This window comes from Trachinotus anak, unplaced genomic scaffold (assembly GCF_046630095.1).
Source record: "Trachinotus anak isolate AG129_WGS33_773 ecotype Australia unplaced genomic scaffold, CSIRO_AGI_Tana_v1 ptg000015l, whole genome shotgun sequence".
Lineage (NCBI taxonomy): Eukaryota > Metazoa > Chordata > Actinopteri > Carangiformes > Carangidae > Trachinotus > Trachinotus anak.
This window is the reverse complement of record NW_027273866.1, coordinates 4407222-4430661: the sequence shown is the minus strand read 5'-3', so window position 1 is coordinate 4430661 and position 23440 is coordinate 4407222. Positions and strand designations below refer to the sequence as shown.

General features: G+C 42.1%; 1 protein-coding gene across 2 annotated transcripts in view; it reads left to right on the top strand.

The window, feature by feature from the left end:
* Positions 1-752: 752 nt before the first annotated feature.
* bahd1 (bromo adjacent homology domain containing 1) overlaps positions 753-23440 on the top strand; it is a 28493-nt gene continuing 5805 nt past the window's right edge. Inside the window, exons 1-6 of one of the 2 annotated variants that reach the window (XM_071498062.1) lie at positions 753-1103; positions 1177-1375; positions 17309-19084; positions 22305-22714; positions 23016-23175; positions 23294-23373. In XM_071498062.1, coding sequence (XP_071354163.1) covers positions 17437-19084; positions 22305-22714; positions 23016-23175; positions 23294-23373 — 2298 coding nt within the window. In that variant the 5' untranslated portion in view covers positions 753-1103; positions 1177-1375; positions 17309-17436. The remainder of the gene's footprint in view (positions 1104-1176; positions 1376-17308; positions 19085-22304; positions 22715-23015; positions 23176-23293; positions 23374-23440) is intronic. The other variant, XM_071498061.1, reaches the window with a different exon arrangement.

Here is a 23440-nt window from a genome sequence, read left to right as displayed (position 1 = left end):
CAATATGTTTTTTTTCTCAGTCTGCAGATTAAATGTTAATGTATGCAAACATGTGACATATCAGCAGCTGTCTGAGATTAGTGTGGATTTCAATCATGTAATGTGTCTGTCAGATGAGTATTTAGGTTGCACTGGTCTTTAATTCACATACAGAGAGAAATAATGGTAAGTTTCCCTTTCTATGGTTTCGCATGCCTTTATTTTTAGCGTTTCTGTGATTTATTTTAATATATTTATTTGAATTTCTTTTGGTTAAGTACAGTTTAGTTTTGTTTGTGAAATCTGGCCACCACCTTCTGAACATAGATTACTGACCCAAACAAACCATAATGTCAGAAATCTCAGGTTCCACTAAAAATAAATAAACAAATATATCGAGATATATATATATATATAATTAAAGACACATTAAATAGACAACAATCTCATCTCATGCCTATCAGTGCTCCAGGAGGCACCATGCGGTCACATGTCAGAGCAGGTTTTGGTCATGAGCCGGAGCTGACAACCCACAGATCCTTCATTCAGCCCTGAGCAGCAGAGCCCAACTCTTTCACTCTCTGCTGCCAGGGTTAATACAAGTGTCAAAAGAACGGGGCTTAAAGACATTAACTAGGTGAAAGCCATCTGTCAGCCACAGCGGGGCTGCCGGGGGGGGGGACGGTGACATGTGGACGGCGCGTCCGTGGCCCTTTAAGAAACTCCATGTTTTCGCTACATGATGCGTCAACATAAAAAAAAAAAAAAAAAAAAAAAACGGATGATGCTGTTATGTAAAAACATGCTGAAGTGAGCCGTAGTTTGCAGGAGCTCCGCGGAATGCTCGGCACGCCTCGCTTCGTCCTGTAAAACTACACTGGGATTTAAAGTGTACCGAGTGCGGATTTTTACGCGTAGCGCATGGAGCAGCACAGTTTGGAGTAAAAAAAAAAAGAAAAAAGAAAGGCTTCACCCGATCAACTCAACATGAGTCGCCTTCCACTCTGTTTTCCTCCTTCACTTGAGGGAAGCCTACACCTGACGCATCAGGCTCTCGTCCTGTGGAAGTGATCTTTCCTTTTTAAAGAATCGTCTGCTGGGTTATTTTTCCAGTTTTCAAAGCGGTAAGACACACACACACACACACACACAAAAACAAAACAAAAAAAAAACCCTTCAACTCCTATCGTCTCTCAGGCCAAACTGAAAGTGTGAGTGGCAGGACAAGATCGAGCGATGAGACATGTCGGGTGGGAATAATGTGTCCGCTGCAGAGAGATACATGGATCCTTCCCTTTGCTGGTGCTGTATTCACCTCACAGAGCGTTTTCGGAGATGTCACTTTTGTCGGGTTGCTCTTGTGCAGGTGGCTCAGTCGTCTCTCTTCGCCTGGACGGTGAGTGGAGCCTCGGCTGGGCTCGAAAATGTCACACAAGCAGCTTCTGTTAGAGTCAAGTTTGAGGCTCGACTCCGCTGTGGGGGTTGTGTTCATGTGTTTGCTGTTCGATGGTGACTTGATGGAGATGAAAGACTCTTTGTTTTGTTTTTGCTTTTTTTTTTTTGGGGGGGGGGGTTGGACTGTTTGCCGGAGCACATTTAGCCTACTCAAGTACTTTACTTAGGCCTATGTGCAGTTCTGAGGTACTTGTACTATATGTGAGTATTTCCATATAACTCTTAATTACTTTAATTCCACTACTTCTTAGAGGGAAATATTATTCATGATGTTTATTATATACTACCTTTAATCTAAACTGCACATATATGCAAGCTGCTGGACAACTGAATTTCCCCATGAATAAAGGATGAATAAAGGATCTATCTATCTATCTATGTATCTTTAACACTGGCAGGAGCCATCTGCATGAAGAATACTTTGATACTTTAAGTAAACTTTATTGATATTGTCTGTACTTTTACTTAAGCCAAAGTATTTTCACACTGTGGTGTTGATACTTTTATTCAAGTTAAAGGTCTGAATACATCCTCCACCACTGTTAGTCGGACAAAACAAGCAATTTTGAAAACCTTTAAAGGACATTTTTCACTTTTTATGTCATTTTAGACTAAACAATTAATCGATAATCTTAGTAAGGGAAATAATGAGGAAAATGAAAGCAACTGTTAGTTGCAGTTCCCTTAAACATCTTATTTGTGAGAAGTCGATCATCTCTTGCTGGAAAGTACTGTATAGGCTTTGACATGACAGCAGGGTTATAATGCATGAAATTCAAGTTGCCTGGTGAGTTCCTCGGCATAATGGTGTTTGTAAAGCCTCTTGTGAACATAAAAGCCTGACAATGGAGCTTCAGTTTTGGAGGTCGTGGTAGATTTGTGTCCAGTCAGTTCTCCACAGCCTACCTTGACAGGCCTGTCATAGCAGCATGTTGAATAGAGGGTGCAGTGGCCACACGTGAGCCATAAAGCTGGATATCAATCCTGGACATAATCCCATTATTTTTGAAGAAGGGGGAGGAGAAGGGGTAGGGGGAATGTGCCTCATGTCACCCAAACACACTGTCCTCCCTGCTGTCCCAAAGGAGACAGATACTTCCTGCTCATTTACTGGCCACATGTGCTCTGAAGAAAGGACAGCAGGGACTAGGATACAATAGGTGTTGGCAATGTAACAAACTAAATATTGTATATATTATTCTGACCTTGCAAAATAATAGCATAAAGTATGTTTTAGTATAGGACATTTTCGAAAAGTGAAAACAACATCCCACCTGGTGTGATTGACTTGTTGTTCATGAGGCAGCATAGGAAAAGTACACTCACACATCGCTTTTTTCCAAAACACTTATCATCACGCTGTGGTGCTCCACAGAGCGATGTTAAATATTATCTAACAGGAGCTCAGACGGCTCAATGATTCCCTGATTTGTTTGGACGTCATTCAGTACAAGCTATCTTCTTTTATGTAACTTTTGAAGCTATTGTTGTCAGTTGTTGATAATTGCTCCATTTTTCAGTAGCCTCGGCTGCAAGTCAGACTTCATCTAGAATAGATATGCATGGCTTTAGGAACCTTGTGTATTTTAAATGCAGGGAATCTCATGTCCAAGGTGACTGTATTACCTTAGTAGAAAATAAGTTTTAGTATTATGTAAAATTTACATACAGGAGGAAACAATGCTCGAGGTCTAGAAATGCAACAAACAACACATACAAACAGGGAAAACACATATTTGTAGTGTTCTTGTATTTGGAGCATGTTTACCTTGATATTTAAGCTTTCTCTCTTGTATGTGCTTTGACCTTAGGGTTCACAGTACTCCATGGGGAACTTGAACTGTTAGGCTCCTAATAATAAACCCCATTTTCTATGACATTCATAAGGGAATTTGCAACATATGAACTGGACTAATGTAGGCAAAGGTGTAATTTCCACTGGGGGACATGAGCCTCTCACTTTTGCAAATTGTTGATTTTCTTACTGAAAAGAATCAATAGATAGATAAATAGATAGACTCATCTGAGCTGGCTTCATTTATGACTGTGTACTGAGAGCAAAAGCTGATGGAGCAGCAACTATCTTCTTCTGCCACAGGTTTCACCTCTCAGGTTGCCCTGCCCTGTGGATGTCGGTTGTTGGGGTTTGAAGCAGCTTAGGTCCACTCAGGAGGTGTTTCAGCCACATTTTTCAGTGATCTAACAGAACAGATATAACCTGATGCGCCAGATGGTTTGTTACACAGAACCATCTGGGAAGGCTTCATTGGAAACTGTTTGAAAAGGGCAGGCGCTTTCAAAAATATTTTTTGGATGAACCATCTGTCCATCAGCATCTACCAACTGGGTTAACAACCAATCAGATTGTGCAGCCATCTCATATTTTTTTCACTACCAGAAAATCAAACTTTTGCCAAAGAAATACTCTTTAGTTCTGATATAACTGATGCTATAGCAGCATCTATGCTAACCTCTTTAGGAGCCGTCATTCTTGCTCTCTTCACACTGAAGACATGCTCATAGCTGCCAGTAGTTCCTCCCTAATAAGACGCCCCTTGGTCAGAACCACTATGGTTCGGCAACAAGTGAATAGCTTGGATCCCAGCGAGATGGATTCTTGCTTGTGAGAAATCCAGCTGCCTCGCAAGGTTAGAACAGATACGTTATTTTTGTTATGGATATTTTTAACAATCCAGCTTCTACACAAGATGCGTAATGGCGTGCATTTACTCATGCAGTGCACTCATAAATGCAGCCTGATCTATATTTTTATGCTTCCAGTCTTTTTTTCTTCTGTTTCATGCACGTAACTGCAGTGGTTGTGTCGGCTCTGAGTCCTGCCAAACACAGGTGACCTACACCCAATACTGCACCTGAACACATCCAACTAGATTTAGCCAAAGCGAGGAGCTTTCGAGATCACGAATAAAGCAGGCCACGGCTAAAGGCCCTTGTCATCTCATTTACTGTATTGTGTTTCAATAATGCATATTTCTGTGCTAAACGATGGAGCTTTAACCCCTGAACCCTTAACCCTGAAGAGGTCTTGAGCCTCGGGACAGATGCCTGCTCGGCCCTGTGGGTAATCCAGCCTTAGCTGAGCTCTCAGAATGTGGTGACATTGCTAAAAGAAGTCCAACAGGGCAGGTAACAGCAGTGGTCAGACGATATAAACCAACAGGTTAGTCATTCTTATTTGGAGGAGAAAATGAAGGCGAATGGTAAAATTATCTGCCAGACTGTCCATTGTAAACAAACATCACAGTTTACAGACTGACTTCCTGGCTCAACTTTGACCTACTGTACTAACTTAGTTTGGCATGCAAATAGTTTTACTGCAATTTGGTATGATTTCCGTCGTTTTGGGTGCCTTAGTTTTTGGTTTTACCTCTGAATAACGTGGTTTAATTGGGCTAAACTGACCTCATTACCACCTGCCTGACCAGCTTTACTGAATACAGTGCTACAATAACCAATAGAAATATTGGCCAAAACCATAAAAGTAAGTAAGTACCCAAGTTCTGAAACAAAAAAGTGTAATTATCTTAAAAGGCCACCATGCAGTTCACAGAACTTTACTTGTATGTTTTATAATGTTAATGAGTTCTGCAGTTGGATCATAATCTTGTTCAGTTGTTTGAATATTCCTCTGGTCTGAATGAGCAGTGAATCTTGAGTGGGTCAGGATTAGCAAAACTGTGCTGTAGTCTATAGTCCTCTAAAAGCCATTAGCCCCCCTCGCTCTTTCTCTCTCCCAGTCTGTCTTTCCCTGACTCACCCTGGCACAATGCCCGAGACACAGCTGTGAAAATTACAGGTCTGTTTCATGGAAACATAGAAGAAGAGGAGGCAGGGCTGGTGGGGAAGGAAGGAGAAAGAGAGCAGAGACCTACAGCCTGGCGTCAGCTGTCGGGCGGCCCACAGCTGCAGTGGATGTGAAGCTTTCAGAGCAGGGGTCTCACTCACCTCTCACACACACTGGGATTTTTTACATTGGGTTAGGAGTGTGTGTGTGTGTGTGTGTGTGTATGTGTGTGTGTGTGTGCGCGCGCGCGCGCGTGTCCGTGGTGTCTTGGGGGGGACGTTAAAAGCTTGTTTGGCTGAAGCCGAACAGAACAGAAGGCCTCACTGTGACTGACAAACGTCAGGCTCCTTCAGTGAAAAGCACATGGCACCAAGCGTCCCTCAGTTTGGCAGATGCTAAAAGCATGACTGAGACCCTGGCAGGTGGGCAGGCGGGCGGCCGGCCCCTCCTCACTGCTTCCTCAGCTGGGCTGAAAATCCAGCGAGAGGCCTCCTATCAGAGAGTCATTGTTCATGATGATGATGACAATCTCTCTCTGTCTCCGTTCTCCGTGCTATCTCAATCCATCACTCTTGTCATTTCACCACCCCCCGCCCCCCAGTTGCTGTCTCTCACACATTCTCTTAATTTTTCTTTCCCCTTGTTCTCACCTGCTCACTCAGACAGTCTATGTCAAACGGCCATATCTCTGAGGAGCTGTCACGCAGAGAAAAGCAGAAGGGTGAATGTGAAAAACTGTCCATCTTATTTCTACTAAGTCTGGCTTTTCTGCTGCTCGATGAGATGTGAGGTGTGAGATTCCCTCTCCACTTTCCCACCCCTCTCTGGTGCTTTGCTTCGATCTTTCTGAGTTCAGTCTTCATCACTATCTCTCTCTATCTGACTCTTTTCTCTCTCTCTCTTTTTTTTTCCCCCTCCTCTCCATCTTTTCCAATCAGGCTGTCTGGCATCATGCCTTGTCTCTTTGAAGAGGAACAGTAGAAGCAGATAATTACACTTCCTGTCCTGTATCTGCTCTGTAGTGCTGAACTATCATCTTTACATCTGTGGGCTACACACTGAAGCTGAGAAATAACAGCTTAGTAAACCAGTCAGCGTAGGGCTTTCAGTGTGATGTGCTTTTGTGTCCTTGACAATTTTTAACTTGTGTGTTGATTTTAAACATTTTATTGACTTTCGGCTGCTTTTTCTCTATCAATGTCTCAGCTGTGTCAAGGCTTAGACATCACTGTGGGCCCTGTTTGTTTCATCTCTTCCTCACATGTAGTGCACTATCTGTTTATCAGATTGTTTTCCTGCTTTGTCCCTGGAGAAGCCCCCCGTTCTCCTCTCATACTGAATTATATGTTACTTCTCTGTTTTTCCACTCTTCAGTTTTGATAATCTCCCTTTAAAATGTTTTTAACTCACCCTGAACACTGTTTTGCGTGAAGAAGTTGATGTCACACAGACGAACCAGTCATGAATCACACTGTTGCTATCAGCCATGCATGACACAAATACTTCTCCCTGTTACACACTGTTAAAAAAAGCTTTGGCTAATATTGTATTTATGCCTCCTGAGTGACTTTACTATACATGTTCTGTTGGAATAATCACATTCAAATATATACAATGATCCATTTATTATTTATAGATCATTGTGAATTTGACAGTGAATACTTGCTGCCCAGGCTACTTGCTGCTTTTCTTTATGTGGCTACATAAACCACATTGGTTCAGGGGATTGGATGTTTGTTACATTTTTGGGGCATTAACACTTTGTTGCTGTGTGTAACCACAGTCACAACACCAAGGAGGGGTCTTGTCATAGGGTCAGGAATAGATTGACACAGTCATCATTTCTATTGCATCAAACCTATTTACCTATCATGACAGCAATGACTCTCAGGACACTTTGATGAAGATAATGACAACGCTAATGAGGAGGTTCTGAGTTTTACCAGTTTGAACTGGATTCTGCCTCCTGTACCTGGGGCTTTTGGTGGTCTTGTAGGCACTGAGGTCATCGAGAACTAAGAGAGGACATAAGATCTCAGGGAACAAACCTAGTGTTGGCTCTCCCTAGCTATGTCAGCCAGTGTTCCCCTTTTTGTAATTGGCTCAGCAATTGTTAACACAGTTTGACACAGCAAACGAAAAGGAGCTCAGAATCTTGACTATTTCATCACAGTTAAAGATGGGTCACAACACGAACCTTTGAACTGATGTTTTGATAACTGATACATCTGTCATCTGTTTTAGCTCATGTTTCTGGTCACCTGGCGAATCTAAGTCCAATATTCCCTCTCTTTTAGCTCCATTTTTTGTCACTAACCAACTCCTGAGAGAAATATCTGACACTTTAGCTGCTAAATGCCCCAGTATGTTGACCAGTGAGTCTCTAACTGTCTGTCTGCTGTTTAGTGATGAGCAGGCACTGTGCAATGTTTTTTAGAGCAGTTCTCTGTAAATAGCTGCCTAATTTGGCCAAACACAATGCTATCAGAGCAGTGAGAGTGATACTGTGGGCCGAGTGAGCAAACAAGGAGCTAAAACTTACTATAAAGCTCTGTAAAGCCAAAGGTGAGATACAGATTCAGGTGACAATTCTCTGTAGGTCCATTACTGCCATCAACTCTTTTCACAGGCACATTATTCCACATTGCCGTTTGATATATTATCAAAATTATTATTATCCCTGCATTAATGGGTTGTTGGAACACCTACATTTATTAACATGCTAACTAGAACAAATTAATTAAGTAAATGATTATAAGAATAATCAAGTCAATGGACTAACTCAGTTACTTTTCAATACCTAACTTATGTTTTGTTAGCTTACATTAGCCAACATAAGCTACTGGTCATACCCGACCAAGTAAGGCTGTAGCAGCAAAACCCCTAAGTGAACTGAATTGAGTAACGGTATGTTTTCATTTGTTATTAATTGATTTAAGATTTATTGCTTAAGAGGAATAAGGTGTTATTTCTTCTTTGAAATGTAATATTTGTAAGGAGTTAAATGTAACTCTAAACAGTAGTGTGAGAGCATCTTCTAAAATGATAGCAGACTTCACATTGTAACTATTACTATTCTTTTTAGATGTGAAAGGTAGAGTTAGTTTTTTTTTTTTCTACATGCTGTAGATATTTTTGTAAACTTTTTGTGTACAGTGCACTGCAGCTTGAGCTTGAGGGCGTCTGGTCCCCAGGAGAATCGGAGTTCTAACTTTTCAGGCAGGGGCAAGTGGACAAAGGGATCAATAAAGTATTACAGTGTTATTTCACTCGCCCCCGATGCTATCTCTCCACCTTCAGAATGAAAAATTCTTTATTTTCAGTAAATATCTCCTGAGATGAGGGTTTCTGGGGCAAGATGTAGTCGGATAGGGATAGGAAGCCAAATGTAGATCAGTGTGGAGATATCTGTGATGAAAATGGTCTCGAACACACTAAGGCGATACAGTCGAGCGCAACCGTTAAGAAATACTGTTGAGTGTACAATCGTATGCTTGCCAACATTAGCGACTGCAAATGATGACAAAGTGGAATTACAAACTTTTCATTTCCCTGAATTACTTATTACCTGTCAAGGAATCTGGGGGTTATGTTTGCGCTGTTCTCTTTTCATGACAGTGTCCATTTGTACTAAGTGTTACTTCCCAAACAGTTTGCCTCCTTCAGTGCTGATTTTCCATGGTTATTAGCTCCGCCAAGGAGGTTATGTTTTCACCTGTGTCTGTTGGTTTGTTTGCTTGCTTGTTTGTTTGTCAGCATCGTTAGGCAAAAAGTGTGCAACAGATTTTCACCGAATTTGGTAGAGGGATGGGGCATGGGCCAGGGAAGAATCTATAAAAATTTGGGGCCGATCCACATCATTTACTATGAATTTTAGATTTTTTTTTCTTCTCTGAAGTCTGGTGTATGTTGTTTGATGTTGGCATTGGCAAAGGTTGGCCCCCTCTGAGTGCCCTTCTAGTTGATATTTATTTCACACCTGCAAATGATAAATGGATGCACTGATACAGCGCTTTTCTAGTCTTAGAGACCACTCAAAATACTTAACAATACACGCCACATTCACCCATTCACATGCACATTCATACATCACACCCATACACTGGTGGAACAGACATCAGGGGCAGTTTGGGGTTCAGTATCTTGCCCAAGGACATGTCAACATAGGGATCAAACTACCGACTTTCTGATTAGTGGACGACCCACTCCACTTCTTGAGCCACAGCCGCCCCAACAGCCGGACATGTCGTAATTGATAATTGCTACGATCAAATTCTTTTTTACAGTACATGGTCCCAAAACTACGGTGGCCCTGAGAGCTCAACGCGCTGCAACTTTCAAAAACACATGCAAATAGAGAAAACGCAAACAAATTCAGAACTCTAATGTTGTTGTTCAGTTTTAATGCTCTGGCAGCATCATTTTGGGAGAGTTGGTAGAGACAAGAAACGGAGCTAAAAGAAGAGTGAATATTGAACAGGGCACCAGAAACACCACATCAAATGAATGTTTATGTGTATGGTGGATCTATAAGGCAGAGTGCTAACAGGTTTACCGTATCAACTTAAAAGGTGTTGTGTTCACACTCACACTCACTTTTTTTTTTCTTTCCCCTCAAAAAATGGTCTTAATGCTGGATGAAGGAGGAATTGAATTTCTTTTTTGGTGGGTGGATGTGCGTAAAAGTGGACAAAATGAATGTTACTTGAACAAAAAAAGGGTTCTGACTCTCCGGAGAGGATTTACATACCTTTTCATGTCTGTGTCATCACTAGCAGCGAGCGAGCGAGCGAGTGAGTGCTTCCTGCTTGTAGGAAGCACTTAGTCGGCCTGGTTGGAGTCGAACATCTCTGTGCAGTGTGTCGCAGTGTGTTTATTGCAGTGCAGGTCAGCTCTCAGCAGTCTTTACTCCCTCAGCTTCCATCGGTGCTCATGCCTCATTAACTCAACACACTCAGCTCGTTTACAGCTGTTAATTACACAATGTAAAGCTGATATTGATGAGGACAATCAGCCTTTATCCCAATTAAGCTTGACTCTGACTAACAGTACATGCTAACTTGATAACAAAGTGGCTTTCCAGTCAGTTTGTTGTTAAACGACTTTGCCCTACTGTTTGGAGCAGATATTGAAGTTTTCCTGTAAACGGACCACCCACGGAGGAAGTCCAGCTGCTGAGCAGACACAACTGACTGTGTGTGTATTTTGTGTGTGTGTGTGTGTGTGTCATATCAAGCCAATCTTATCTGTGTTTCCTCAAGAAGCAGGGTAATAAATAACGAGCAGTGACTGATTACTCATCCATATTATTAGATTGCATGTATCATTAAGAGAAGAGGATAGAGTAAATGAGACTAATTAAGAGGGATACATGCTGTCATTAATCTGATGGGAAAAAAATCACTGGAATATTCCTTTAGGGATTCATATTTGAATGTAGTACTCATTAGTGACTTGATAGTGATCTTACTGTATAGGGACTTAAAGGGCCCCAACTATCATTTTCATTATTGAATCGGTTGCTTATTATTTTCTCGTCTTGTCTTTTCTTAGCTGATGAATCTCTGTCGGTACACCCATCATTTCAGCTCAATATTTAATTATGTTTGTATTACTGTAAACTACAAATAAGCTTGCTTTATACACAGGTCAGTTTATAGCTAGTAATTTCACATAATAATTCTACAATATTTCCATATGGACTGCAGTAGTGAGTTTAAAGTGATCTTACTGTAGCCTATAATCATTGTCCTAAAGGACCTAGTTAGTTTTCTTTCATGTGACAATAGTAGTCGGGTATCTCTGTAATATCCATCCTATTTATTTCTTATTAAGAAAGGAATATAAAGTAATTTAGCCTAGTTAAGAGGGATTCGCGGTTATTTATATTGTGAATGCAATACTTATTAGTGAGTCGGCTGTTATTTTACCCATAATGATGATTATGCTGGGATTTATTGTGATATGCTATAACCTACAGTATGTTTTATGCAGAGTGAGTTTATCTTAGTGTTTTATGTTACTACTCAATATTTCAATATGGAGTTTTTAGACATTGGATATACTGGGTTTAAAGTTGTCTTACAGTAATATCCTAATGTAACATGCCTATAGGAGCCATAGTGACGTTTACAGTAGGCAACAAGTGTATTATTCATCATAGTTTTATGCTTATTTCCTTCAATTTCTCGTTATTTCCCTGACGTTTTATGCTTATTTAAGGGGGAAACAATGGGAAGAATAAAGTAAATTTACCCCACTGTGTCGCTGCCACATGATTAGTAGTTGCTGTCCCTATTCCTAAGTGGTGATCTTATTCGGGGGAAGTTTGGTGATTTCCACGGGGATGTTTTAGCTCTGGACACTCCTGAGCTAAAAATAAAACCTATAACGGCCCTATGATTAATTTTAGACATACATTTAAGGACGTATCACAGTGCACAGGTCGTATGAGATGATGAGATTAATATGCCTGCAAAGTGTGGAAAAAATCGCCACCGACGACAGAGTTTAGTCCCTGCAGGAACACTACAGCAGCATGACCGTGATTTCGCGTCAGTACAGAGGGATGTCCCGGTGCAACGGCGAATGTGAATGTGAATGTGAATGCAGGCAGCGCATGGATATTATCTCCAGCATGCCACTTCGGAAGTAGGTCACCGCTCACCGATTTGTTCACCATGTCTCCAGCTACTGTGGGTTGCTCGGTCCGCGGATCGCTCTCCAGGTCGACAGCCCGACCGAGAAGAAACTAAACCTAAAGAAACGGGATCTTGTTTTTTTATTTTTTTTTTTATTTTTATTTTTATTTTTTAATGGGGGAAGATTTTCCATTTCCGACGGGACACACAAGGTAATGATGAATCGCGGCTGTAATTCCCGTCACAGTTGGAAATGATATAGGATCGGTGGGTTTAGCCCGCATCTAACAACTCGGCTGTAGCCTAATGCGAGTTCCTGTAATGATATTGATATTAACCAGCAGCCCCGCTCCGAAAAACCCGCGATCGATCGAGGATGGTTGGATGTTTTAGACTCGTTTCTCCGCTGTGGAGCTTTTTTTTTTTTTTTTTTTTTTCCACTTCTCATATCACAGCCTGCACTCCTGCTACGGCATGCTGTCAGATTAACACTGTCCACCACCGTGGCCAACTACGAGCTATTACAAGACACGCACAGCGCTGCCCTTTCATTCATTGCGTTCCCTGCTTGAAATAATCCAGATCCACGAGTGGATGTGGGTGTGTTTGTAACTGCTGGTGCCTGAACCTGCATGGAGGTGAAGGGAGATGGTGGTGGTGTTGGTGTTAGTGTTGGTGGTGGAGGACTGTTGAACTGCTGATTCGCTCCAGGAAAGTGGACTTGGTGATAGGCACTATCTGAAGCTGCACACACAGCACACCAGCTGCCTCCGGGCTTTTTTCCTCTCACGATGACAGCTCTACACCATGTCCTTCCTCTGGATGAGTCTGTGTGACAGCCAGGCAGCGCGGCCACCTCCTCCTCTATCCTACCCCTGATGCAGACGAAACTACAGCCAGTTAATATGCCATCAGGAGGAGGGAAAGGAGCTAGGATTTATGTGTCAATTGCGCTCCATTTACTTTGAGTTGGATCACATTTCAGTAAAGGGTTTTTTTTATTCTCTTAAAAAAAAAATCCTCTGTAGTTTCAGGAGTGGAAATATGTCTCTCCATTTGATCTTTGAATCAGTGGCTCCCAACCTGCGTGTCAAGACTCTGAAAAGGGTCCAAGAATAAATCTACAGAAAGAAGAAGAACACCCCCTTTACTCAAAATTGTATTTACTTTCCTTTTCACTTCTTGCTTTCTGCTTTTTTCTTGAGTAAATTTACTCCAGTACTTTAATGAGTATGTGAGTATTTCCATTTGTGTTACTTTACTCCACTAACCACATTTGTTTGGTAGCTCTAGTTTCTTTGCAGACCTAAGATTGTCCAACCCCTTAAACCAAAGCAATGTCTTTGTGTGCTCCTCATCACAGGCGTGATGTGAGTGGTGGCCATTTTTTAAAAGAAGTGGTTTTCCACTCTTGCATTGTTTAATTTAAGAGGTAAAATAATCCAAAATTAAATTAATAGAGAGAGTTAGAAAGGGGGAAATGTGTTTCTGATTCGGTCTTATCAGAAACATAATTTCGAGACACCACATAATCATCTCTGAACCCCTTTTACGCTCTACGTAACAAAAGTAAGTTTCACAGCTGTCACTGTACCATTTTCTTTCACACACCTGTGCTGCAGGTGCTCTTTAAGTTTGAGAATAGGAAAAAAACAACATTCTGCATTTTGAGGTTTTCCATTAAAAAATAAGTAAATGAAAAAAAGACTGTATTTAACCAACAATCAGTCCCTAGAAACACAGGAAAGTTTATAATATTACCTCAAAATATCCTGAAAAAAGATGTTGAGGTTTTCAAGAACCTTTTTGCATGTGTGCATGTGCGTGCGGCCATAGGTCCTGTTGCTGCGCATAAGGTTGAGTGTGCAAAGTGCTTCTGAACTGGCACAGTGTTTTAAGTTCATTTTCTCAACAGCGTGAAAAACATACAAATATAAGACCATAGGGTTAATTTCAAAGTAATAATATGTCCTGTTTTTTGTTGTGGTCAGTGTGGTGAAGGTCTAGCCCTGGGAAATGATGATACTCCTGAGCGAGCGCCTGTCTTTCCATTGTGCATGCCTGTCTTATTCAAATGAAGCAACTTGATTTGATATCCACAGACTGAAACTCAATGTGAGGCTCCTTCTGTCCTCTTGTTATCTGGAAATTAAATTTCTCTGTCATGGATTGCATTTCACGGTTCACCGAGTCATTCGGCAATAAGGGCAGAGCGAGCCATGAGATGGTTTGAAAATGCCCGGCCAGAGAGTTGTGTCCACTCCATTCGTATTTTTAGTTCAGTTCAACTCTGGGTATGTTCTCCGTAGTTTTAAGAGCACATAAAATGCTACAATAGCTACAAGAGTCACAAGTTATATTCAGGTTTTATGAATATCCTTTACAAGTTTTACTGTCATTTTACTGCAGTAGATCACAGGCTGATTGGTATATTGTTAGTGACAAAAGGAGAAAATGCAATAGAAATAAAAGTCACTGTCTGTTCCTTGTAATTAAAGCACTTCAAGAAAAACCACAGCAGCTTCTGGTTTTCCAGGCCTTCATTAGGTGTCACATGATAACAAGTTGTCACAGTGAAAGAACAGCAGATTTGCTGCACACTTGATGACATGAAGTTGTGTAAACACTCCACTGCCGAAATAAGCTGTCAAGTGAATCTGTCATTGTTATTATGCAGTGCAAAAACAGCCATGAATGCATTATTGGCTCATAACCACTCACCAGTGTCTTTGTGACATATGTAGAATTAAGTTTTTATGACTGTTATCAATATCATACTGTTTATTTATTTATGTAAGACATTAAAATATGTATTCCTAGGCTCTAAGAAATTGTGAAGAGCATTTTCACTATTTTCTGACAATTTATATACCAAGAGGCAACGATCTGCAGCCTAATCAATACTAAAAATGATCGTAGTTGGAGTCCTACAGACATGCTCAACTTGTAATATTTTCTACAATAGTGTGGAGGCAGCATATGAAACATTTCATAGCACAAAATCTGCTGATGAAGAAAGTTTTGACAAAAATATGGTATCTGAGATGGAGCAGCCAATCACACGCTGGACAATTTTCCCCTGAAAACAGACCAAAAAGAGAAACAATATCAACCGCAGTGTGTAGAAATGTACCATGATACATAGCAACTTGTAAACAAATCAGTCACCCAACTGATCATGTGCAGTATATGTCAGTAATTAATGGTAACTGAATCATTTTTGAGATGGTGTGTAGTTGTGAAAGCCGAAGGATCTTTCAGCTGAAGAGTCACTTAATATAAAAATGGTTGTTGACTTGTTTCTTGGAGGTCAAGTAGCATAATTGTGTTTCATGGCTGCAGCCAGAAGGATGATCCATCTCTTTATGCTGCACACAGGAGTGTCATTGCATAAAGGTCACTGGCAGTCGAATCATCGGGGACCTTAAAGGTTCTCCACGTGTGAGGTGTTTCTCTGTGTTGACAGAGCAGAGGAGTGGACGCGTGTGAGTTGTAAAAGATCCTTGATTCTGTGATGCATCTTTTACTATAAAGTTGCTGGAGATGCTTTGTTATTCGCTGTGCCAGCTTGTTGTCATGGTTGTATGTTTCTGCCACCAGTTTCAGGGAAATGCAGATCAGTTATGAGTGATATGATCATACTGTTTGTTTTTTGTGTCTCCAAATGCTGGAGAATTATTCCTTAGTGATTTAGTGATGAAGTGTTTGCTGCCCCTTTGACCTTGTAGACAACTGAAACACAGCAGCCTCAGAAAGTATTCATTCCCTTGACTTTTTGCACATTTTATATGTTGTGGATTGAATTTTAAATGGATAAAATTGCCCTTGTCAATCAAGACTCAATAATCAATAATGACAAAGAGAAAAGAAGAAGAAATGTTTTAAAATTGATTAAAAATCAAAAACTAAACCTCATATTTACAGAAGTAATCAGACCCATACTCCAGTACTTCGTAGAAGCCCTTTTGGTAGAAAAAAGGTGTTCAAGGGTACGTCTCTACAAGCTTTGCACACCTGGATTTGCACAATTTATCCCATTCTTCCTGCCAGATCCTCTCAAGCTCCGTCAGATTGGATGGGAAGTGTCTGCGAACTACCATCTTCATAGATGTTCTCTGGTGTAGGTTTGGGCTTTAGCTGGGCCACTCATGGACAGTCAGAGACTTGTTCTGAAGCCACTCCAGCATTGTCTTGGCTGTATGCTCACTGCTGTTTGAAAGCTCGTCCCAGTCTCGGGTCAAGCGCACTTTGAAGTAGGTTTTCTTCAAGGACCTAACTCCTGCCCTGCTCTATGCCTCACCACAATTTTATCACAGAGGTCTACTGGACTTCATGGCTTAGTTTTTGCCCTGACAGCCAGAGTGAATAACGGGACTTTTTATACACAGATGTGTGCCTACGGAAATATGTCCAGTGACCTCAATTTGCCATAGGTGGACTCCAGCTTAAAGCAAGCAGGATGCACCTGACCACAGTTTCAAGTGCCACAGCAAAGGGTCTTTTCTACTTTTGTAAATGTTTTTATTTTTATTTTATTTAATATTTTTAAAATAAATTTCCTAACATTTCAAAAACATATTGTCATTTTGTCATTATGGAATATTGAGTGTTGATTGATTGGCAAAAATGATAATTTTGTTTATTTAAAAGTCAATCTACATCACAATTAAGTGTGTAAAACGTGAAGGCGTCTAAATACTTTCTGAAGCCACTGCATGTACAAGACGGGAAACTGTCTTAACAGTTTTTCAAGTTTAATCTAATTGCCTTCTCTTTGGGGAAGCTTTAGTACCACTTGTGGAGATCAGCTGTACTGAAGCTCTGAAATTAAATCGGTGTGTTACTGTGAATAAAAGGATCAAATCACTTCTAAAAGCATCCATCATATCAAGCATGAAATAAATCACCTAAATGCCTCATCTAGACTTTACTGTGCTTCTGTATTTTAGCTTGTAATGTTAGGCTTATGGTTTATTGTGAGTTATTAATCAACATGGGTTCAAGGAGCTGAAAATAGTCTTTACTGATACAAAGGATGAAAAGGCAATAGTTTCTTTTTATTTTAGTTGCAATCTTAAATCAAAGCATGCAGTAGCTGGTGCAATTAAGAGCAAAATTTAAACTAAAACATTAATGAAACGCACAGAAGCAGTTGGACTGCATAAAGCCTCAGGCTTTAACATAACATACTATAATGTGCTCTTTATCTCCGTTTCTCTTCCATCCTGTGTGTGCAGTGTATTTGCATGTTGGGGAGAAGGGTTGTCTAAGTGGTCATATTCTCTGGGGACCTGGAAATTGACTTCAAACTAAGTAAAACCGGTTGTTAAATAATGCATCAGAAGCTCCTGTCTGTTACATTAAGTCACTCTCAGATTCTACAAGAGTGAAATCTGTGTAGTTCAATGTCTGATCTGTGTCTCCCCAGAGAGTGTATGGACGCATCTGATGATCCATGATGATACTCACTGAAGGCCCTCTCTGAGCTCAAACACACCATTGTAAGACCCCTTGGATGAAGAGGAGGTGGTGTATCTGCTCCCGGACGCTGAGACCATGGTGAAATCTCAGCAGAGCCAGCCAGTGAAATGTGGAAAACCCCGGAAGGAGAAGGGAAGCAAGGAAAAAGGAGGTGGAGTGAAAAAGGGGAAGGAGAGAAAGAACGAGCTGAAAGGAAAGAAAAAGAATGATAAGAAAGAATCACACCGATGTAGGAAGAAGACACTGGTGGTGGGTGATGGAGACGCACTGGACTGTTGCGTCCTGCTCACCCGTCTGGAGGAGAAAGGAGTCATGGGTAAAGAGAAGGACGCACCAAAAGCTGGGAAACAAAAAAACGTTAAAGTCAAAAAGAAGCTGCACTCAAGCTCCATTCAAAGAAGGACCAAATCTGGTTTAAAGAAAACTTCCACAGCCAATCAACAAGCACTGGAACCAAAAATCAACCAAGCTGACGCCTTTCTCATGTTGCCGGCACCTGTCCTTGAGCCCCGAAGGCGGAGAATGGCCTCTCTTAACGCTGAGGCCGTCAACAGCTTGCTGCTCTTCAGAGAAGATTCTCTCGCGTCAAATCTCATGAAGAAACGGCAGTCTTCTAATGATGATCCAGCTAAAGCTAGTCTCAATGAAACCGAACAGAGAGGTCATAAAACCAAAAAGGTTTCTTCAGAAGGGAAAGAAGCACTAAAAGAAAAACCTAAAAAACAGAAACGGACATCAGTGGAAGCTCTTAACATTGACTGGCTGAGTTTGTTAGCACCAACCCCTCGGCGTCAGGCAGGCCTCACTGCTGCAACGCTGCTCAGACTCACCAGTGCCCAGTATGGAACCAAACGTCAAAAGAAGTCGGAGCCCAAGTCAGGGAGTGGAAGTGAAGCAGCAGCTACGACTCCGGATGAGATGAGCGGTAAACCTTTATGCGGAGGAACAACGCAGACCAAAAGGACAATGCATCCCAAACATAAGGAGCAACTAAAGCACAGACAACAGGGTACAGAAGATCCGGTCCATTCCCAGCTGGGACCTAACATCCAGGGATGCTGTAGTTTATGTAAGACAGACGCTTTGGATCCTGAGTGGAAAGGTGCCACAGGGGGGCAGGAGTGTCTCAAACACACTCTCCATTGTGGCTCTGCACTGGGATTCTCTTTAAAAACAATCAAAGAGGAGCAGGTGGAGACCGAAGTGTCTTCCTGCTACTGCTGCTCCCAGGAGAGGTGTGTCGAGTACTGTCACAGACTGGCCCTCTTCCTGGAGGACAAGACCTTCAAGGAACCAGAGGACGGCTCGCTGTCCGACGTGTTCCACCATCACCATCACCATCATCATCATCATCATCACCACCTTCAGTCTCCTCATTCTGTAGCCCACCCAGCAGCCATAACCATCAGCCCGCACACGTACACCTGTTTCCCTGGGTATTATGTCCACTTCAGCCACCCGGACACCTCCCCTTCTCCTGTATCACCGCTTTCTTTATGCCCAAGGAGCGGCAAGAGACCCAAACTACTCCCCAGCACAGGTCCGCAGCCCTCAGGGATTAGCCATCCAGTGTACTGCTGCACCTCAATGGAGGCGTGCTACGGAGAGCCCTGCAGGATCAACGGCTACTCCGCTTATACCAGTGTGATTCCAGCCATCGCCAGAGGAGGGTGCTCCTTCAGCCCCGCAGACTGCACCAACTGCAACCACAGCATCACAAGAGGTGAGCAGACATTACAAGGCTTACTTTTTATGTATTTCCAGCACTGTGTCAGAATTGTTGTGACAGATTTTATCAAGATGAGTTAATGTACAGTCATCTGTCCCGATGGCGCTAATGCAACACTGACATCTTCCTCAAACACCTCAGATACATGCAGTTGGACAGCGACTTGACAGCTTGAACATTAATATCTGATCTTGGAAATAGCAGTTTGATGAAAACCTTTGTAGTTTGTTATCTTCCAATGTATCTACTGTAACTACTAACTGTCAGATAAGAGCGAAATGCCCAAAGGGAAAAAGATGTGATTGGGTAGTAAATGCAAATTGTGTATAAACTGTTAGAAGACCAGAGATCACAGAGGACTGATTTAAAGGGCCACTCCAGCAAATTTAGCATTGCGCTTTTACGAGAAAAAAATAATGATCAAAATCACTGTAGCCAAGGCTGAGATATCGTGACTTAGTCCCTAGTATGGGCCAAGTTGAAAACAATGGGTCCTGCATTTCCCATTAGACTTCCTCTCCCTGATAAATGCCCATGTCTGTCAAACTCAATGCCCTCAATTTATATATTCTTTTGTGTTGTAAATTTTAGATGCCTATACTATTACACCATCCAGGTTATCCAGTTAACATCATCCAGGAGCTTCTTCCAGAGCCACAAAAGAAATTAATAAGTGGTTGCGCAGGTTGAGTAAAGTTCATATGTAAAATCGGTGGTTGCTTTAAGGAAGACAGCAGAATTTCCTGTTAAGTTTAAGGGTTAAATGTTCATGAGCACGCTGTGGTTATGAGGTTTTTTTTTGCATGCAGTGTCCCCTTTTAATCCGGCCGCCAAAGCAGTACAATGTGCTGAGAATAGCTATTATGTCAGGCATTTTTAATTTCCCATTTTGGAATGTCATTTGAGTAGGAAGTAACAAAAAAATATCAGATAAAAGGGCAAGACCTCTTTTGTCTCCGTTTGAATACAGGCCGCCGGACAGTGAATACAAGGCCTGTGCAGCTGAAACCTAATGAGCTGATTGTATGAGCTCGAGTGTCAGCAGCTAGTTACTGTGTTCAAGTCAGAGATCTGACCCAGCATAGGCGAAGTTTTTGTGATGTCTGTGGCTTAACAGTGCGTGAGTGTGTGAATGTGTGGGAGTATGGTTAAAAACACCTGAACATGATCATAAAATGATCCCTGATTACACATGAACTCACATAAACACACACACACACACTCTCTCTCTCTCTCTCTCTCCCTCTCTCTCCCTCTCTCTCTCTTTCTCTCCTACCCCCTTTCTGTGGTCTCCAGCAGCCAAAACCAGGTCACGCTGTGAGGCTTGAGACTCTTGTCTACAAGAGCACTGTCAACCTTCATCTCAGTGGAAATCTTAACAAATAGGCCTTTTCACTGAGGACATTTTGACATGTCACTATCAGAAAATCACAGGTGTGAATAACAGATGATGTCTGAATTCCATTTAGCTGCTCATTCAAAGAACAATGTCACAACAGAGACATTGCAAATGTTATTAGTAACATCTGTGCTTTTCCTTCTGTGAGGTCCACCTGCATAGGTGCTGCCATTAACGTCTTTCAGGCTCTCCTGCTCATTGTTGTCACGTGTTGGACAATTTATTAGCCTTATTAGTACATGGACTTTGGTTATTCCCAGCAAGGCTCCACCTAACTGCAGCCTGAGCAGAGGTTTAATTAGCCAGGAGAAGTACCTGCATTTAGCAGCCGGAACTTTCTCTCAGGAGGTGGTGAAGACTTAAACAATGTTATAAGTGGAGTGAATATTAGACCTGTCCACTTAAACATTCATCAGAAGGCCATAAACACAACTGTAAATGAAAGTTAATGTTGTTCTGTGTCTGCTGAATGTGTCAATAGAAAACTGTTTACTTTACAGCTGGTCCTTTTTTTCTGTTACCCCCAGCTGTTCAAAAAGTCAGATGTTGCACATTTAAGGTGTTAAAAAATAAAAGTAGTCACTGCATTATTATTATTACTGTATAAATAGCAGTGTGATGTTAATGGTACTTTAAGTACTTTAAACCATTTTACAGTATGTACTGTTGGTGCAGTGTATTTTCACAACTTGTGTGAAAGGTAATGTGCATAAAATGTTAATCTGCTACTTCTACAGCTGGCAAATAAATGTAGTGGAGTAAAAACTTCATTGTTTCCCTCTGAAATGTAGTGCTGCAAAATAATAAAGTGTCAGGAAAGTAGTATTCAAGAACTGTTCTGAAGTATAGTTCTTGAGTAAATACATTTAGTGGTGTTCCACCACTGCTTCTATGTATGTATCTTCAGTAGGCTCACTGTAAACCAAGCAGTCTAATGTTAATGTATTCTCAGTGGAGCATATAAAGCCTGCTCATGAGGTTTGGATCCAGAGAGATGAGAGACCACACTGAAATAAATTGGCCATTAATTTACCTTGATGGGCTCTATTTTAACAGTTGTAACAGTCATGTAATAATGATCCACCTGACTTCCAAATATCTGAAGGGCATTTTCAGCACACCCTGCTTGTGCATAACAGGCAGAGTGCATTGTGCAACTGCCTATTTAGAGGCATATCACTCTGATGACAATGCACCCTTAAAATACCAGTGAAATGCTGCGCAGTTGACTTCTGACCAGCTTTTTGTTGGTCAGTCGTGCAATTGCTTTCCACAATGTCAGGATGGCAATGCGCCGACATTGCGCCTGGCCACGCCTCATTTTAAGACCAACACACCCATGGGCGCTCAGATGGGCACAAGTGCATCTGCTGTTTAAACAACGTGGGTGGTAGATGAGAAAATGACAACTGTGTGGTCACATTGGGCCACTTTGCGCCAGGTGTAAGACAGGGCCATGTGGTGTCATCACCACAGCTGTATTATGGGAATGTGCACAACATGTTCTTGTTATCTCACACACGGGAGGATGTTAGTGTTTTTCCCTGTCAGTTGTGTGTGTGTGTGTGTGTGTGTGTGTGTGTGTGTGTGTTTGTGGCTGCTCTGTTAAAGGCTATAATTGACCTTAATTGATGCTCTGTTTGTTTTTTTCTGCTGCTTCAGCGGAACTAATAACAACTGAGTGCAGTTCATGTCTCTATTATGTAACCTTGTTAAAGGTTGTTGATCACTGTGGCTGCTGCTTAAAGGGCTGTGTGCGCATGTTTCACTCTGTCACTCTACTTCATTATCTTTCCTTTCCTGTTCCTTCCTCAGACGACTACCCATCAACCCTCAATGACCATCACAGCCCTTCCTCCATCCCCATCTCTCCAAGCCCCAGAATCCTCACTGGCTGCCCCATTCCCTCTGTGCCTCCAGCCGGCCAATCAGTGCCCCATGTTCAGACTCCGCTGTCCGACCCCAGCCAACCACAGCCTCCGCTGCAGGTGGCGAAGGAGTGCCCGCAGAGTGCCAAGCCGCCCAGCGGGTCAAAGTCTGGCGCACGCAGCACCGGCAGCATCAGCTCCGCTGTCTGCCCTCTCAAGAGGGACAAGAAACAGAAGCTCAACTCTCCCAGCATCAGAGAGCGATCGGTTGCCAAGCAGCCGAAGAACGGCCGCCAAAAAAGCACCAACGGCTGGCGGCCAGTAGGCCCTCCCTTTCAGAAAGAGGTTTTCACTGTGGTATGTAGAAAAAGTCATACTGGTGGTTTTTGATGCAGCCATGCTGGTGCCACTTGGAATTTAACTTGACTTGTCCTAAGAGAGTTTGGGATGATTTGTCACACATGCGTCATTGTCACATCAGGGCTTATTCACAGTTTTCTGCATTTCATCCAAACACCTGACTGTCCACATTTCTGTCAAGACACACAAGTCATTCAATACAAATTATATCCTGCAGCATTTTACTCCACAGCCTCTGGCAGCTTATTAGTTTGTAGCCACTGGAAGAGTCAGTGTTTCCTGCTGCCTGTGTTCCCAGGGAGAGGACGCTCTGGTGCTGAGGAAGTGTTTTGAGGGAGTCCAGAGGGACGGGGAGCTGATTCGTGTCAGAGACACTGTTCTGCTGAAATCTGGACCCCGGAAGAAGTCTCTGCCTTATGTGGCCAAGATCTCAGCTCTGTGGGAAGAGCCAGAGTCAGGTAGGACAGCAACTGCACACAGTTTTTACTTACACCACAAGAGAAGCCGAAGTAATGCAGCCATAAGCTGCCTTAAGCATTGAAGTGAACTTTGTGTTTTTGTGTGTCTTTTCCTCAGGAGAGCTGATGATGAGTTTGTTTTGGTATTACCGTCCAGAACACACACAGGGGGGACGCAACCCCAGCATACATTGTGAGGTGAGAAGCAAATCCTGTCATGCCACAGCCACATGGTGTGACAGCGGGTGGTCAGCAGGTGCTTGTT